General features: G+C 37.5%; 3 protein-coding genes and 1 long non-coding RNA gene across 5 annotated transcripts; 1 reads left to right on the forward strand and 3 right to left on the reverse strand.

The window, feature by feature from the left end:
• Nucleotides 1–1,003: 1,003 nt before the first annotated feature.
• Nucleotides 1,004–1,820, reverse strand: LOC137746763 (uncharacterized). The gene is made up of 3 exons (XR_011069906.1): nt 1,674–1,820; nt 1,236–1,379; nt 1,004–1,069 (listed from the first exon to the last, which is right to left on the reverse strand). It is a non-coding gene; the product is annotated as an uncharacterized lncRNA (long non-coding RNA).
• A 1,542-nt stretch (nt 1,821–3,362) lies between these two features.
• Nucleotides 3,363–4,424, forward strand: LOC137747631 (uncharacterized). The gene has a single exon (XM_068487773.1). The coding sequence runs from the start codon at nt 3,374–3,376 to the stop codon at nt 4,301–4,303; it is 930 nt and encodes a 309-aa protein (XP_068343874.1). The 5' UTR covers nt 3,363–3,373; the 3' UTR covers nt 4,304–4,424.
• Nucleotides 4,425–6,825: 2,401 nt separating this feature from the next.
• LOC137747632 (ras-related protein Rab5-like) lies at nt 6,826–9,559 on the reverse strand. Of its 2 annotated transcripts, none has more exons than XM_068487775.1 (8): nt 9,176–9,559; nt 8,494–8,571; nt 8,223–8,390; nt 7,918–7,966; nt 7,726–7,799; nt 7,531–7,624; nt 7,199–7,311; nt 6,826–7,095 (listed from the first exon to the last, which is right to left on the reverse strand). In XM_068487775.1, the coding sequence occupies exons 2-7, from the start codon at nt 8,554–8,556 to the stop codon at nt 7,214–7,216; spliced, it is 546 nt and encodes a 181-aa protein (XP_068343876.1). In that variant the 5' UTR covers nt 8,557–8,571; nt 9,176–9,559; the 3' UTR covers nt 6,826–7,095; nt 7,199–7,213. The 2 variants fall into 2 exon arrangements, with proteins under 2 accessions (XP_068343876.1, XP_068343875.1); XM_068487774.1 differs by having other exon boundaries at nt 9,180–9,555.
• Nucleotides 9,560–13,618: 4,059 nt separating this feature from the next.
• On the reverse strand, nt 13,619–15,440 carry LOC137746932 (probable serine/threonine-protein kinase At1g54610). The gene has a single exon (XM_068486942.1). It carries the CDS (start codon nt 15,438–15,440, stop codon nt 14,091–14,093), a length of 1,350 nt encoding a protein of 449 aa, XP_068343043.1. The 3' UTR covers nt 13,619–14,090.
• Between the last annotated feature and the right edge of the window lie 337 nt (nt 15,441–15,777).

A 15,777-nucleotide genomic window follows, 5' to 3' on the forward strand; every position in this document is an offset into this window, starting at 1 on the left:
GCGGGCCGGGCCGGGGATTACATTTTTCAATATAAGAACCGGTCATTACCCGGCCCGGTTGAAACGGGCCGGTTCGGGCCGGGTCCACGGGTCCCTTTTTTTTTTTTTTTTTTTTTTTGGTTGTTTGAAAGAAAAAAAAAATTGTACATATTTACAGATTGCAAACTGCACAGATTTGCACAGATTGCAAACTGCACAGTTTGCAATCTGCACAGATTTGCACAGATTGCAAACTGCACAGATTTGCACAGATTGCAAACTGCACAGATTGCAATCTGCACAAAACTGCACAGATTGCAAACTGCACAGATTTGCACAGATTTGCACAGATTGCAACTGCATTTACGCATATTTTGCACAAATTCACCATTATTCACATCCAATCTAAATACAAAGTCCAACATCCAAGTTTATAAATTAACAATACATTCAAAATAATAATATTACATCTTCCAACATCTAAAAATTAAATCAACATACAAAATATCCGAAAATCCAAGTTCCAACACCCAAGTTCCAACAACAATCTTCATTGAATCTGTAAACAAATCGTGTGCAGGGGAGTAACATGCAGCTGCTAAAGAAACTGTTTTCTGCAATATTGGCCAAGTACTTATTGTGTGTGTCATTGTGTGTGTGTGTGTGAGATGTATATGTATATGTATTATATTATATATATATATATATGCAGGCAGAAGGCCTCGGTTCTCATTCTTGCATTGCATACAGGTCCTAACTTCTAATCCCATTAATTTATATTTCCTTGAAGACTTGTTAACGTAGAAGATAAATTTTATCAAAGCCATATAAACTATCACTTTAGAATAAAACTTATACTAAAATATGAGATACAAAAGAGTAAATGTCAAAGGAGATACCTGAAATTGTCAATTAGAATAATTACTTCAAATGTCAAAGGAGATGTATATGTAAGCAAACAAAAAATAACCATCCAGTAAGCAAACAAATTATTATATGGTACCTTACTTATTGCAGATCTTACAATTGTTTGCTCCAGAATCTGAAATGCGAGCACCAAATAGGTCCAGATGTGTCAATCCTGTAAGACCTGCACCACCTTCGGCATAAATTCTTTGACTGTCTATATAGTTATGATTAGAAGAATTCAAGAACATGATTAATTTCAGTGGAAATCAATGCGTCGATCACAAGGTTTTCTACACAAATAGCCAATATTTTCCCTCTACAGCTTAAAAATACACAAAAATCCTTACTTGTAATAGCTGCAAGTCCAGCATCAGAAATTTGCCGAGCATCCAGATTAAGTGATTTGAGAGATGTCAATCCAGATAACCTTTTCAAGCCACTGTCAGTTACTAGGGTGAACGACAAGTTCAAACTTTCGAGATTTTTCAAACCTGAAAGTGATAACAGCCACCCAAATTAATGCTTAAAAAGAAATGCTTTCAAAAAGATGAACATGCACCAAATAATACAAAGTTTACAAACTGCTTAGCAGAAAAATTATGAGGTGCAGTTTAACTTTGAACACTAATGAGACCTTCAAAGAATTTGAGCCACAAACTAACAAGGTAGTAAATTCAAAGCTTCAGCATAATGTATAGCCTACAGCCTCACACTGAACTCGGAAAACATTCAGATCATAACCATGCAATAGTCTGAGACTCTGATGCAATGCAATCAATCATCACCTGAGAGATGACGAAGCCCGTTGCTTCCAACTTCAGTATCAGATAGCTCCAAGTTCTTCAAGAGTGTCAGCCCTTAATATAGAAACAACACGATAAAATCAGATAGGTGGCCATGTCTTTCAATCTCATGCATTTCTAGCAAACAAACGAAGCTAAAAAATGCAACTAGCAATGGTGTGGCAACAACAGCATGACATGGTGCCCACTGTACAACAGAGAAAATCTTAGTGGTGCAGATTCACAATTATAAATGACAAATTTTAGTCTTTTGTATTCAAACCACACAGGGTATCAGTGTAATGGAAATAATCTACCAACTGTAAAGAAACACAATGACATACATGACGACCGTGTGGAACAGAAGGAGCAGGTTACATACATCAGATCAGATCAGAGGTTAAAGAAGCTAAAAAATCAAAAAAATCCACCAAATCAGCAAGAACAAACATGAACATCCCAATATATTGAGCACAGATTACATACATCAGATCAGAATCATCAGATCAGAGGTTAAAGAACCTATTATAAAAAAAAAAAAAAAAAAAAAAAAAAAGAGGTTAAAGAATTCACCTGAACTGGCAACGGCGATGGAGTGTTGCAGAGACGGTGAGGTGATGGAGTGTTGCAGAGACGGTGAGGTGATGGAGTGTTGCAGAGACGGTGAGGTGATGTCGGACTTCAAGAAGAAAATCGAGGATGAGAGAGTCAGAGACGGAAAGGTTGAGAGGTCGATCGAGGATTCGAGAGAGAGCAGCAAACAGCAAAGACTCTCTATTAGGGTAAACCTAAAACCAACGGTCATGATTGGAAGGTCTGTAACAATTCAATCTGGGCCGTCCATTTCAATTACAAACGGGCCGGTTCGGGGCCCCGTTTTTCTATAAATCTGGAACCGGCCCGACCCTAGAAAAACATTACCTAGGCCCGCCCCGCCCCGTTTCCCCCTATTTAAAAACAGGACCCGCCCCGTACCCGCCCCGACCCGCCTATACCCGCCCCTACCCGCGGGCCTAAGACCCGTTTGCCCAACCCTAGTTACCAGTTGAGAGGTAAATTTGTGAGTTCCATTTGTGATCCTCTCAAAGCAAAAGTAAAGCTGCATATGATAGATGTTCTCTCTCCCATTCCTCTCAAAACAAAAAACCTTATTGGCTTGGGGTTTCCGCTTTTGTTTAACAATCCTTCATCTTCTCACTCCTGTCCACACCATTTACCATCCTCCCTCCGGCCCTAGTTGACTCCTCAATGCTCATGTCGAACTTAACGCCATAACAGAACTTGGCAACTATATCAAAGGTCTGAAAGCTGTCGGAGAAATTTCTTGAATTGCGTCGTCGTTTTTGTTAATTTGTTCAACACTCCTCACATGTGTCACGTAATAAGAAGGTGATAGGATTGGAGATAATTCACCTCCTAGGATTTGACCGTAACTGACAGTTGCCCAGATAGTGTAGTAATAATAATGGTGTTTAAACTTTAGTGTTGGTGCAAAATCACCAATATGACCTTGATTGTCAGAAGGAAAAGCCTTTACATTCCCCAGGCCTTTTTGCCCTTTCAAGATTCCCTTCCCTTGTCAAAGGTAACGTTACCGTTTTCCCGCCAAAAATAAAGCTGCTCGGTCTCCAATATAATCAGGACACCCTTTTTCTCCCTCAGTCCACCAGTCTAGAGAAAGAAAGAGAGAGAGAGAGAGAGAGATGAAGGGCACATCGAAGGTGATAATGGGGGCCACACTGGTGATGGTGGTGAGCCTCGCCATAGTCTTAGGCTTAATCCTGGTGCTGCTAGCTGAGCTCTACTGCTCACTCTTCCTCCGCCGCCGCCAGCACAAAACCAACAGCTCCTCCAACACCGCGGCCTCCGCCGCTGACTCTGCAGCCGCCGCCACAGCTGCTTCTGATCAGCCCTCAACACAGCAGCATCAAGAGAGTCAAGACCACCCAACTGGTCCTCCTCTCGGCAGCTTCTTGGGCATTCTTCGCGCTCCGAGAAGCTTCCTTTTCCCACCGGTTACTTCCAAAGAAGAAGACAATGCAGATATAAAGAAGCAGCATTCTCAGCTCCTCCACCAGGTTTTCGACATCCCGGTCCGAAACCAAGATATATTACCAAACGCATCTCCCCGCCATATAGGGGTAATTATGTCAAGCCCCTCCCCGTCAATTTCTTTTGTAACTTCCCCACAGCCAACCCCAGAACACAAAATCACCGCCAGTCCCGGTGCTAATTGTAACGAAAAAGCTGGCGCTGACGCTGGTTGTGGTGGCGGAGCTGCAGAACATTTTATGTACATTTCCAACCCCATTTACGACAACGAAGCGATGAAAAGGGCGAGCGGAACAAACACTCCATTCGAAACGCCGGACACGTCGCCGTCGAGGTTGGAAATGGGGGGTTCTTCTTCCTCAAGCTCCGGGGAGGAGGAGGTTACGCAGCCGACCCCGTCTGGTCCGTCAAGCCCAATTACCACGCCTCCTTTGACTCCGATGAAGAAGCTCCCTGCGGAGGCTTGCTCTGTTTCTCTCAGAGATGCCAGGTCTCTAGGCACTTCGGGTAGTGATTCCAATAGCAACAATGGCCTCTCTTCCTCCTCCTCTGGTTCTCCTTGTACTTCTCCTTCATGGTGATTAATTAGAGATTTTTTTTTTTTTTTTCCTTCTTGTGGTATCCACACGTCCCTCTTTACTTCTCTCCCATCTTTTTTTATTTTCAGCTGTCGAATAAAATGAATTAAAGAAAATCAACATACAAAAATTAATCAGAGGTGTGTAAGAAGTAAAAAGGATGTGGATAGCACAACTTTTTTGCCTTTTAATTATATGGGTATTTTATCCTAACAAATGTGCATTAGCTCAGTTAGTGTCCATCTAGCTTTGTTCATCTGTTCGATTCTTAGTCTAGGATATTATCTGGTAAAAAAAGAGATGGGTTTTTTTTTGGTGATTTGCAATGAGAGAGAATAACTTTCCGGGATGCGACTATGACGACAGTAAATTCCATGGAGATTTTATTTGTGAGAAAGCCCCACAAATGAAGTGGCCCATACTCCTATCTAAGTTTTCCTCTTGTGGCAAGAGACATTTACATGCACCCCTAAGACGCTACTCTTGCGTCCCTAACTAAATAATACAATGCTTTGTAAGAAACTTACAACATATAGCACTATATTATTGTCTATGGACGCTAAAGTGATATCACGAGGGTTGTATGTATGTATGTTTCTTTTATCGTGGCGGACTCAAACTAATCATACAATGCTAAATGTGACAAATAAAACGGATAATTTTTTGTGATTGATTTAAGATATTCTTACAATAATATCGTTGATAATTCAGTTTATGATAAATGGGAAGGGTAAAAGTTAGCAGGAAAAACAGAGTACTACAATCAGCTTTTCACTGCATGCGTTGGCCATGGCTCGTCCAAGCCAAGCCATGCCAAGTTGCCAACCGGGAACTTCTCTCTCTTTTTCTTGCCTTACTTCCCAAACTGCAGAAGCAGTGAGCTAGAAGTGCTTTTTTTTTGTTTTCACCTGCTTTTGTACTAGTTTTCGGAAAAGCAGTTTCATCGCATTTTACAACATATTTAACGTTTATTTTCGCTTGGGATTGTGAGAAATTGGATGGGGTGTGCACGTGAAATGTAACAAAAATTAAACAAAGACACAAAAAATTAAAAATAGAAAAAAAAAAAAAGTCTCTGTTTTTTAGGGGCCTCGAATTGAGAAAACCATGCATTTGAAGACTTAAATAAACAGAAACTGTCACCTGCTGCAATGGGAGGTCTTTGTCCACTTTGGTAAGGACGAGAGAGAGAGAGAGAGAGAGAGAGAGAGAGAGAGAGAGGAGAGTGTGTGAGAGAGAGAGTCTTTGGTTTCTATCCATTGATTTGTTTCTTAAATTGTTGTAGCAGTTTCGGCGAGATGTTGCTCTTATGCTCCATTACTGGAGATGCACTAATAACAAAAAAGGAAAAGGTGGACAAAGAAACTTAAATTAGGATGAGGAGGAATCATAAAAAATCTAAATGTTGTGACAATTGATTGAACATTGCAATTGTTTGGTGGAACTGTTGAGTAAAGAATAAACTTTGCGCATCTTTATAATGATTGAGTTATTCTATATATTACTAATTGATTTTTGGGTAATACCTTAATTTTTTTTTTTCTTCATAATATCAGAGCAGGTAGGTTTAGTATGCAGCCAACAACCACATCTACTCCACATGATTCAATTTGTGTTGTTCACGTGTTTGACTTGAAATTCTACTACACGTGAGGGGGCGTGTGAGAATGTGAAGATAAAAGAGTCCTCACATCGGTGAAGGGACAAACCTTGCAAGAATTTATAAGAGATTGAGTTACTTCCTATATTGCCAATTGAGTTTTATGATTGAACCTTAATTTTTTTTTTTTTTTTAATAATATCAAAACAAGTTGTCTCAATGTAAAGTACAACGACAACCTCAAATTTTGAAGGGTTTTAGGCTTTGGATGCCAATTTGGCCCCAAACTCTGTCAACATGTACTTAAAAATACCTGACTTCCAAGGGTACCGTGGGATAGGACCACCATGACCAAGGACCAAGGTCCTATAATTTAAGGGGAAAAGGCCAATGGCCAAGGACCAAGGTCCTATAATTTTAGGGGAAAAGGTTTAAAAGCATTGACTAACAGAAGCACAAACAAATTGGTCATAATCATCTAGTAATTTCAGTAAATGAGATAGCTTTGTCGGACATCACGTTTGTGGACAAATTTTTGAGTGTAAACCTTTTAATATCACTATATCTTCATCTTTATTTATCTTATTACGTAACCAATCATTTAACGAGAGATGTATAAAACGAAATAATAGAACAATTACAATCAACCTTATGTTTCCACTGTGCACTAATGAACAAGCTAACAATAAGAGGAGCTTCGCTGTCCCCCTTATAGTATGCCTCTCTCTCCTCCGCACTCGAAAGAAACATATCTACAATCAAGTTTTTGGACAATGGTTCCTACACTTCTCGTAATGTGTTGATGAGAGTTGTAGGAACAACTGCCCTTTTACTAGGGGCACGAGTACATCTCGTCGGACGGGCATATACAGGTAGGTTAGTTTTCAACTTTTGGGCGCGAAATGTTATTGATCATACAAGTTACACTAAGAAAGAGTTGATTGTTTTATTGGCAGCCATGACACGTTTTTACACGTGACATTTTGCTTCTCATTATTATTATGTTCCACAATCACTCTCTAACATCAATTAACAAAATGAAATAATTCTTATAATTTGTACAACATATACTAAGGAAATTCATATTTGTAACCGGTTGGCAGAGCTTGCAGATGGACCTTCATCTCTGGTGGAGCTACAGTTTGTGTTAGTTTCTCCATCTTGTTGAACCACGTCCTTGAATTTGTTCGTAATCCTGTTAAAAGAAGTTTACCAGCTTTCAAATCATCGAATTTAACGAGAAAATAAAACACAGTGAACAAAATTGAGTCAAGACACAGCGAACGAAAAATGCATACCGAAATCATCAAGACTCAAGTGCAACAAAACACTCTCCTGCTGGGTTGCTGTGATCTGATGTGTAATTTTATCCCAGCTTGACGAGAAGGGCTAGCTTTGGCCACTTTTTTTGCTGCAAAAAGACTAGTTCTCATAAGCACATTTCAAAAATATTTGCTAATGACCTGATAGGATGGGAGACGTGTGCGTAGCCACATTAGTTAATTAGAGGGTATATGCTCCCTCTATGCGTCCGAGTTTGAATCCTTATCCCATAATTTAGATTAGTTTAAAGTAGAATATCGCTTATATCGGAAAAGGAAAACATTTTAAAAGGGTGATAAGTTCGTACCTATTTCATAAAAGAGCTCATTGACATTCTGTGCAGTTTTTGCAGATGTTTCAAGAAAAACCAAGCCATGTTCCTTAGCATATTGCTCAGCTTCCTGCAGCCAAAAATAAATTCAAAAATATAAATTACATGAGAAAAAAATGAAGAATCGAGAAATTACATTATATGAAATGTGTCCTGGTGAAGAGTGAATACCTCAGACCCTACTTTTCTCTTCTCTTCCAAGTCAGCCTTGTTACCAGCCAAGAACATTATTAATGTAGGATTTGCTGATATCAAAACAACATTTTCAACAAATTTAAGTTAGTTTGCAGTTTGAACAATATCAAACTTCACTCGAATCCATCCGAGAACTAATCAGAAGTACAAAAACTGTCTTGCATTTACCTTGTCGTTGCAATTCTTGAACCCACTTTTTTGCTCGGACAAATGACTCCTGCAGCCAAAAAACAACGCAGATTGAACAAAAGAGGTCGCTGCCAAAGTGTTATTAAATCTTTCGACAGATGACAATCCAACCCAATCCTAGGCACCAAACGAGCCACAAAAGTATTATCTGACGTTCTACAGGTTATAAATGCCTAATACAAATCTTTCTGTTGCTAATCAGTAAGCACATTAAGCTCATTAGCAGTCATTGTTCAAGGCATAACAAATGCATGCATCGAAAGAATTCCAGATAGTTCCCATACCATGCTTGTGATATCATACATCACGACAGCTGCAGCAGCGCCGCGGTAGTACATAGGAGCCAGGCTGTGGTACCTTTCCTGGCCGGCGGTGTCCCATATATCGAATTTGATAGTAGCTTCATTTAGTGACAGAACCTGAGTGAAGAAAGCTGCTCCAATTGTTGATTCCTGCAATTTTTACAGTACTTATATTAATCAAAATCCACGAACAAATATTCTAGTATTCTACATTTATGTACAAACAAATTAAATATTTGATCCGAAGTGAAACCTGGTACTCCAAAAATTTTCCAGTCACAAATCTCAGTACCAAACTTGTTTTCCCAGTTCCCATGTCCCCAAGAAGTACCTGGAAATAATCATAAGAACCAAGTTAATCAATTTACCAAAATGCACTCTCCTCTTTGCTGATTTTCAATGTGAAATTATATTTACTTAAAAATTGTAACGATCTCAACAATCTAATACTCGAATGCAACATATGCGTCTAAGGAGTTTGATTCCTATAAAGTATGGCTCTTGCAACGATTAAACTCACACCAGTTTAGCTAGGAATCAAACTCAGAAAACTTAATTTTATATGTAGCTAGGAGTCAAACTCCCGTTAATTACAATCCGCGAGTCTTAGTTTGAGAACTACGAATTACAATCTGCGAGAGTCCTAGTTGAGAACTACGAATGTAATATTCGAATTTAAAGACAAAAATGCAGCTTAAATTATAATTCAGGAACCATCGCTACAATCAAACTCTAAAATCATATATCATCGTGGACGGTGCTCATCAAGTTAATCAGAATCAACTAAGCTTAAAAAGTATAATTATATCAAAACTCATTTAATCTAACAAAATTACTACAAAGATAATAGTAATTAGCAATAGCTAATTAGATAATGCACAACTAATTAAGTGAATAAAAGAAAAAAGGAAATATATATAAAAAGGAAGACATACCCACCAGCTTGGCTTGTATATTCTTACTGCCAGATCTCGCCATGTACCTCGATTAAAAGTACTTCCAGCTTTTTTCTCAAAAATTCAGAGAAACACAGGAACAAAAGAGATAAAGATTTCCTGGTTTGGAAGCGAGAACTTAGCAAAGGCACTTATGAGGCCCCGAGAGAAAGAAGAAAACCAGAAGATCAGATACACGAGAATTGCTAACTACCAGCACCCGTTTTACTATTTCCAGTTCCAGGGGATGTTTGAAGCACTAGATTGGCCTTTGATCACTAGGTAAAAGTCCTGGAAGGAGGAAGATTTGTAGTGGAAATATCATTTCCAACTGACTGGTAGTTTGTTCGTTGACTGGTAGTTGTTTTCTAGCTGCCTGTTTTTTTGGTATGTTTCTTCCATGTTCTTCACTTCTCTTGTTTTCTTTCTTTTCCATTTTTATTTAGCTTGTTACTTTCAGTGCATGGTGGATCCAGCCAGATGAAGAAGGAAAACTCGGGAATCATCAAAGTTTTTGCACTTTTCCAAGTTTTCTTAACCCGTACGACATGCCTTTCAGATATCGATAATCGAATTTCGGGCTGTATTTAAAGTTTTAGTCTGCTAATAACCATTTCATTTTTTTATTTTTAAATCGCACTTTTTTGTGTTTGTGATATCCGTAAGCAATATTTGCGATGAAAATTAAAAACAAAATGATTATCAAACAGACTTTTAGATTATTGAACTCCCACCTTATCAAACTCAAAATCAAATATTCAATTCTTTTATATCTACATGCAAACAATCTCAAGGAAAAACTCAAGTTTAGAAGTAATTTTCTCTAAACCATTTGAATAACAAGAAAAATTGCATTTTTAAAAGAGACAGAGATATAAAGGGATATTTTTCATTTAGGTAGATACATTTTTATAATCAAACCAAAATACAGTATACTAATTGCCTCTTAAATTAAGTTTATACGAGTAACAGGCCAGCCGACTTGTATTGTTGAATTTCATACGCTATCTTGATAACTTAAAAAGGTTGTCCCTATCATCTAACGAAATGAAACTCGCGGGGATTGGACCGGGAAAGGTGACAGGGCTTGTTTAAAAGTGATTTTGAAATGGTTGAAAAGACTTTTGTTGGTACTCGTCTTTAGTAGAAATGCAAATGAATATTGAAAAAGTACTTTAAGTGCCATCTAAAAAGCATTTGAACTATTTCCTGTAAGAAGCACATAACTAATGTTTTTTGCAAGAAGAAGCATTTCAAGTGCTTTTAAAACTCAAAAATATTTTTTAAAAACGTTTTCAGTCATTTTAAAAGCACTTCCAAACGAGCCATTAGGCATCACCTCAAATTTCAAATATTAATAAAATAAAAACTAAATAAAGGTTTGTAATGATGTATTTCATACAAAATAATACGAATATATATAACCGTGTGAAATCTAGTTGAAATTGCAGTAGTATGAGACAGCTCATAGCCTAATATGTTTGAGTTTGATTTCAAAGATGTACGCCAAATTAAATATTACATATTTGAAAAATGGTTTTATATTAAGATCATCTTCTTGCATAAGCAAATTATTACTAACAAGCATTCTTGCTTTAATATAGACTATCCCGCATTTTTATTTTAACTCGCAATGTTTGATAACTTGATTGCAATGAATATTTTAATGATTACAGATAGGGTATTTTCGGTTGGATGACATCGGAAACAAGCATTCCAATGCAAATCTAAAAAAGTATCCGAATCAGATATTAGTTCCAATTTCGTTTGGATTATTGGAGATTCTCTGAAACTTCTTTTCGATTTAGCAAGCATTGAGAACTTGTTTTTGCTTTTTTGCTTTCTCTCAACTAAGAGATGCAGAAAAGTCATACATGATAGAAACTAAAACAAGCTTGCAACAAACAAATTGCCAATTTCAATTTCTACACATTGAACATGGATACTGTGGTCCTGTAATTTGTTGCTATGCAGCGTGGGCTAGCTAATTCGAAAACAACAGGAATACATATCAAGTAGTCATGAACAACCCATATCTTCCATATGGGTTCATGTCATGCTTGGCTAAGATAATATATACATATAAACACACACATACACATATATATACATACACACACACACACATATATATATATATATACACATATAAATATATGACCAGAAGATGACAATTACCTTTAGGCTTTAGCAACAATGTGAGTGGCCAGATCTTTTTGACTTAGGGTTAGGGAGACCACATGGACCATGCATGATCTGGTGTAAAAATAGCAGACTAATCAAAATCTACTCCGAACGTGGACAATCAGCCACATTGCATATAGTTTATAATACCTTCCACATGGAAACCTCATCTTCGTGTAACCACTAGCCATAGCCACTCACCTTAGTGATCTCAACATCACCCTTTTTTATCTTCAAGTCTTCTTCGATATCGATATCAACTTTATTTCTAATGACAGAAGTCATGAATCGAGAAGTTAGAAATAGCTAAGTATGAGAGAAAAAGCATTGGGATGAGATCAATTATTCCTCCATGATTGATTAATTTGCCATGTGTTTCTTTTATTCTGTATGTATTAGTATACTCGGGAGACAAAATTAAAATAATTCTCCTAACCATGTATTAGAGATCATAAAAAAAATATAGAATCAAAATATTTTATTTCTCGTTCCAAGCAAGTAAATATTTCATGATTTGCCTTTCACTTTTTTCTTTTAAAACAATATTGCCTTTTACACTGGTTAAAAGTTATTATATGAAGAGTTTGAAAAAGCTTAAAACTCTTAAGTGGGTGGATTATCCTACTCTCTTATCTAATACATAATTAATTTTTTCAGAAGTTCACATAATGACTCCTCATCTGTTTTTAGTCACCCTTTTTCAACCTTTAGACCAGATTAGCATAATAACTAAGACTTTAGAGTTTACTAATTTCGTGAAAAGTACAGATATAGGTTAGCAACAACAAACAAATTAATTTATCCACTTGGATTTTCTGTATTAGACCATTAGTTAATATATGTCATAACCTTATATCCGAATTACATCTAATTTTCTAGTTATTTACTAATAATGTCGGTAAACTTGTTACAGTGATACGTGATGTTAATAATTAAATATTTTTAATTTGGTTACTAGGAGACAAAGGTAGGAATCAAAGGGTACAACTTGATTGCCTTACTTGATCACTTCAGACCTCACACTCTTCGAGGATAAAACTTTTTTTCCCTTATAATTTTTCTCCTATATATAAAGCCAGTCTGGCAATAAGTTTCCATATAAACTCTTCCTTAGTTAGTATCACTATTCTCTATCAAAACATGGCTTCCCATGGCAATGGTCTGAAAGTCTCAGTTTCTCCAAAACATGGTGACAACGCAGAAGCTGCATCATTTACTTCACCAAAAGGCCGATGTCTGTGCTCACCAACGACACATCAAGGCTCTTTCCGGTGCCGTTTTCACCGGTCCCAGTCATCGACTTGGATGAAGCGATCAAAGTCCATGCCTAGCAATAATAACTCAGTGGCTTCTTTCTCTCCCACATCAGTGCATGATCAGTCTACTTAATTAATTAAAGTCTGCAAGAAAGTTTGGTGATACATCCTTCCGATTAGCATCTTAATTAATTAGTCCTACTATATGGTAGTTGTATAAACAAATAGGTATAAGGAAATATTGCCTCCGTGTGCTTAATTCAGGTGTACGTGTTTTTTATATGAATAATATGATGGATGCATGTGTTATACTTTTATCTTTATTAATTAGTGTTTCTCTAATTTCTGAACAATCAAAGTACCCATCAAAAACATATATATATATATATATATATATATATATACACGCGCATAAATGTATCCATTTTCATCAAAATAGTACTAAGTACTCATTGGTAAAATTACTTGAGAAATACGTATAGGCAAGATTGATCTTGACAAGTGCAGGTGGTGGCGCCTCACAGAGCTCTCAATTTTTATTTTTTATTGCCTCCTTTCATTCTTCTTCTTTTCTCTAGACGATAATATGGATATCTGAAAGAGATGAGTTTTGTAAGGCTAAGATTTTAGTCAGTTTATATATATCAAGTGCATATCATATGCAATACCTGATATTTCTTTGTTAACGGCTCCAATAATAAGTAGTAGTAGAACGATATCTTATCCCATGGTATTGGATGCTTGCGTGCCGTCGCATTCTTAGTCTTTCATGTCAAACTTTCTTGGATTCATTCGTCGAAACCTTTATCCAAGGTTCCAAAAGATTTTAGTCCAATCCATGCATTTTTCTAATTATTGTAGGAGCAAAAGGAGTGGTAGTGAAAACACTCATTCTATAAATTCAAACTTGCGATCTTTTCGTTATCGTATCCAAGTAAATACAAGATGAGAGTAGAATAATCTTTATGACCAACATATTTGAATTTTAGAAAATAATATTTTAAAGGCGTTAGTGAAAAATCATTTGACAATAATTATAATTACATAACTACTTTGACATATTATATATTATTAATGGTTGATGCCAAATTTTACACCATTTCATGTTAGAAAGGTCGGAAATGTAACTTAAACAATTTTTCATTGCTTTGAAAAGAAACAAATATTTAATTAAATCTATATATTATAATACTAACTCAACCGTGAACCCTTTTTTGTGACTAAGAAAGAAAAGCGTTACGTATGATTCTCCTTCTAAAATACTGTCCACCACTATTATAATTCCTGCAAGCGCAATAGCTTGCCTTCCGGGTGTTATCTCACTAAAAATATTGCCTTAAAATGTAGATGCGTTGCAAACATCTGTAATATTGAACATTTACGATTGTTATGTAGCCGTTAATGTTGGAAGTCCACCATCTCTTTTACTTTCAGTTACATTGAAAAATTACTCCTACAACTAGGTCAATCCGGAATCAAATTTTTTGCCATTGATCTAGATCCGGCATGCTAGCACTAGCTGGAGTACGTCGAAATGTGCAAGTTTTCTTTGCAGCAGCATCGGCCGGCTCAACTCTACCGTTAAGTCTAAGTAGAGCGGCCTCGTGGTACCGGCGTTCAGCATCGATTTGTTTGGCTGGGGGATACTGTGGGAGGCCACAAGGCTCACAAGCAAAAGGCGCTGTCATGAAAAACTCACTGCTCAATGCAGCCGTGGCGGTCTGCCTTTCCTCTGGATCGAATGCGAGAAGAGTTTCAATAAGCGGCAACGATGATGCCGGAAAATCTTTGAACTCCGTTCTTATGCGTCTTTCGCGAGGCACCGGCCATCTATAATATCGATTCACATACTGCAACTTTGCTGATTTCCAGTATTCATCTGAAGGTGTACCACATAATTTGTATATCTTATGTAGTTGATTCCCCTCTGTCTTGCCAGGCAAGATAGGTTTCCTAGCTAATAACTCCGCTAAGATGCAACCCGCACTCCAAAGGTCCACCCCCTCCCCGTAATTTGTAGCCCCTAGAAGCAGCTCGGGAGGTCGATACCACAGCGTGACCACCATATTCGTCATGGAACGACGCTGTTTTGACCACCGATCAAAAAATGTAGCCATTCCGAAATCAGCAATCTTAAGTACTCCTCTGTTGTCTATCAAAATATTTGCTCCTTTAATGTCGCGGTGAAGCACGCCGCGCCTGTGGCAGTACTCGAGCGCAGATAGTAGTTGGTGCATGTAACATTTTATTTGAGCTTCAGTAAATTTAATTTCCGGCATTGCGGCAAGTCCGGCTAGATCATGCTCCATGTACTCAAACACCAAGTACAAACTACATGCCGACATCCTCGACATGATCAGACCTTCCAGCTTGATCACATTGGGATGATCCAGTTGCCGCAAAATTACAATTTCCCTAGCCATATATTTAAGGCTCCCGGGCTGCTTAACATCAAACCTAACTTTCTTTAGGGCAACAATTTTTCCCGTCACCGTATCTCTAGCTTTGTACACATTACCATAAGTTCCGCCACCGATCTTCTCAACTTTTTCAAACGTGTCTGCGCTCTGCGGAATCCACCCATTGAGTGCCTCCCCGCATGCCTCCACGAGCCAGTGTGGCCACCCGGCCGCCACCTGCTCACCACGCCATTGCTTCGGTAGAATATTATAAAGCAAACTCGGAGGTCTCTGAGCCTTATCCCCACCAACAAGAACCGCTTCAGTTCCACTGTCCACACTCAGACTGTTGTTCGATTTCTCAGTAATCACCTCAGATTCTACTCGTGAGACTGAGGACACGACTCTGCTACTCGCACAACCCATTCCAGTAATAAGATTACTTGAATCCCAAGTATCTTTCAGAGCAAGAACGATCCCGAATTTCGATTGATGTTAAGCAAAAGTTGATATGAGAATGCAACAATTCTTCACTTCGACTAATATATATACCGAATCCTGATTGTAGTAGGAAATTAATATAAGCGTAAGTACTAATTGACAAGGGAAAAGCTATAAGTTCCTAGTTGACAAAGGAAAAACTAGACCAAATCGACGCCAAATCAAGAAACAGTTTTTCTTTACCCAAAAAAAAAAAAAAAAAAAAAAAAAAAGAAACAGAGTTTTCAATCTTTTTTTTTTTTTTTTTTTTTTTTAAAATTTA

This window comes from Pyrus communis, chromosome 10, assembly GCF_963583255.1.
Source record: "Pyrus communis chromosome 10, drPyrComm1.1, whole genome shotgun sequence".
Taxonomy (NCBI): Eukaryota; Viridiplantae; Streptophyta; class Magnoliopsida; order Rosales; family Rosaceae; genus Pyrus; species Pyrus communis.

What these genes read in the sequence shown, in the direction of transcription:
- LOC137747631 (XM_068487773.1), top strand. Translation starts at nt 3,374, where the DNA reads ATGAAGGGCACATCGAAGGTGATAATGGGGGCCACACTGGTGATGGTG.
- LOC137747632 (XM_068487774.1), bottom strand. Translation starts at nt 9,218, where the DNA reads ATGGCGAGATCTGGCAGTAAGAATATACAAGCCAAGCTG. An exon ending in AGAATATACAAGCCAAGCTG is followed by an intron (nt 8,572 to 9,179) that starts GTGGGTATGTCT and finishes GATTATTTCCAG; the next exon opens with GTACTTCTTGGGGACATGGG. An exon ending in TGTATGATATCACAAGCATG is followed by an intron (nt 7,967 to 8,222) that starts GTATGGGAACTA and finishes TTTTGGCTGCAG; the next exon opens with GAGTCATTTGTCCGAGCAAA.
- LOC137746932 (XM_068486942.1), bottom strand. Translation starts at nt 15,440, where the DNA reads ATGGGTTGTGCGAGTAGCAGAGTCGTGTCCTCAGTCTCACGAGTAGAA.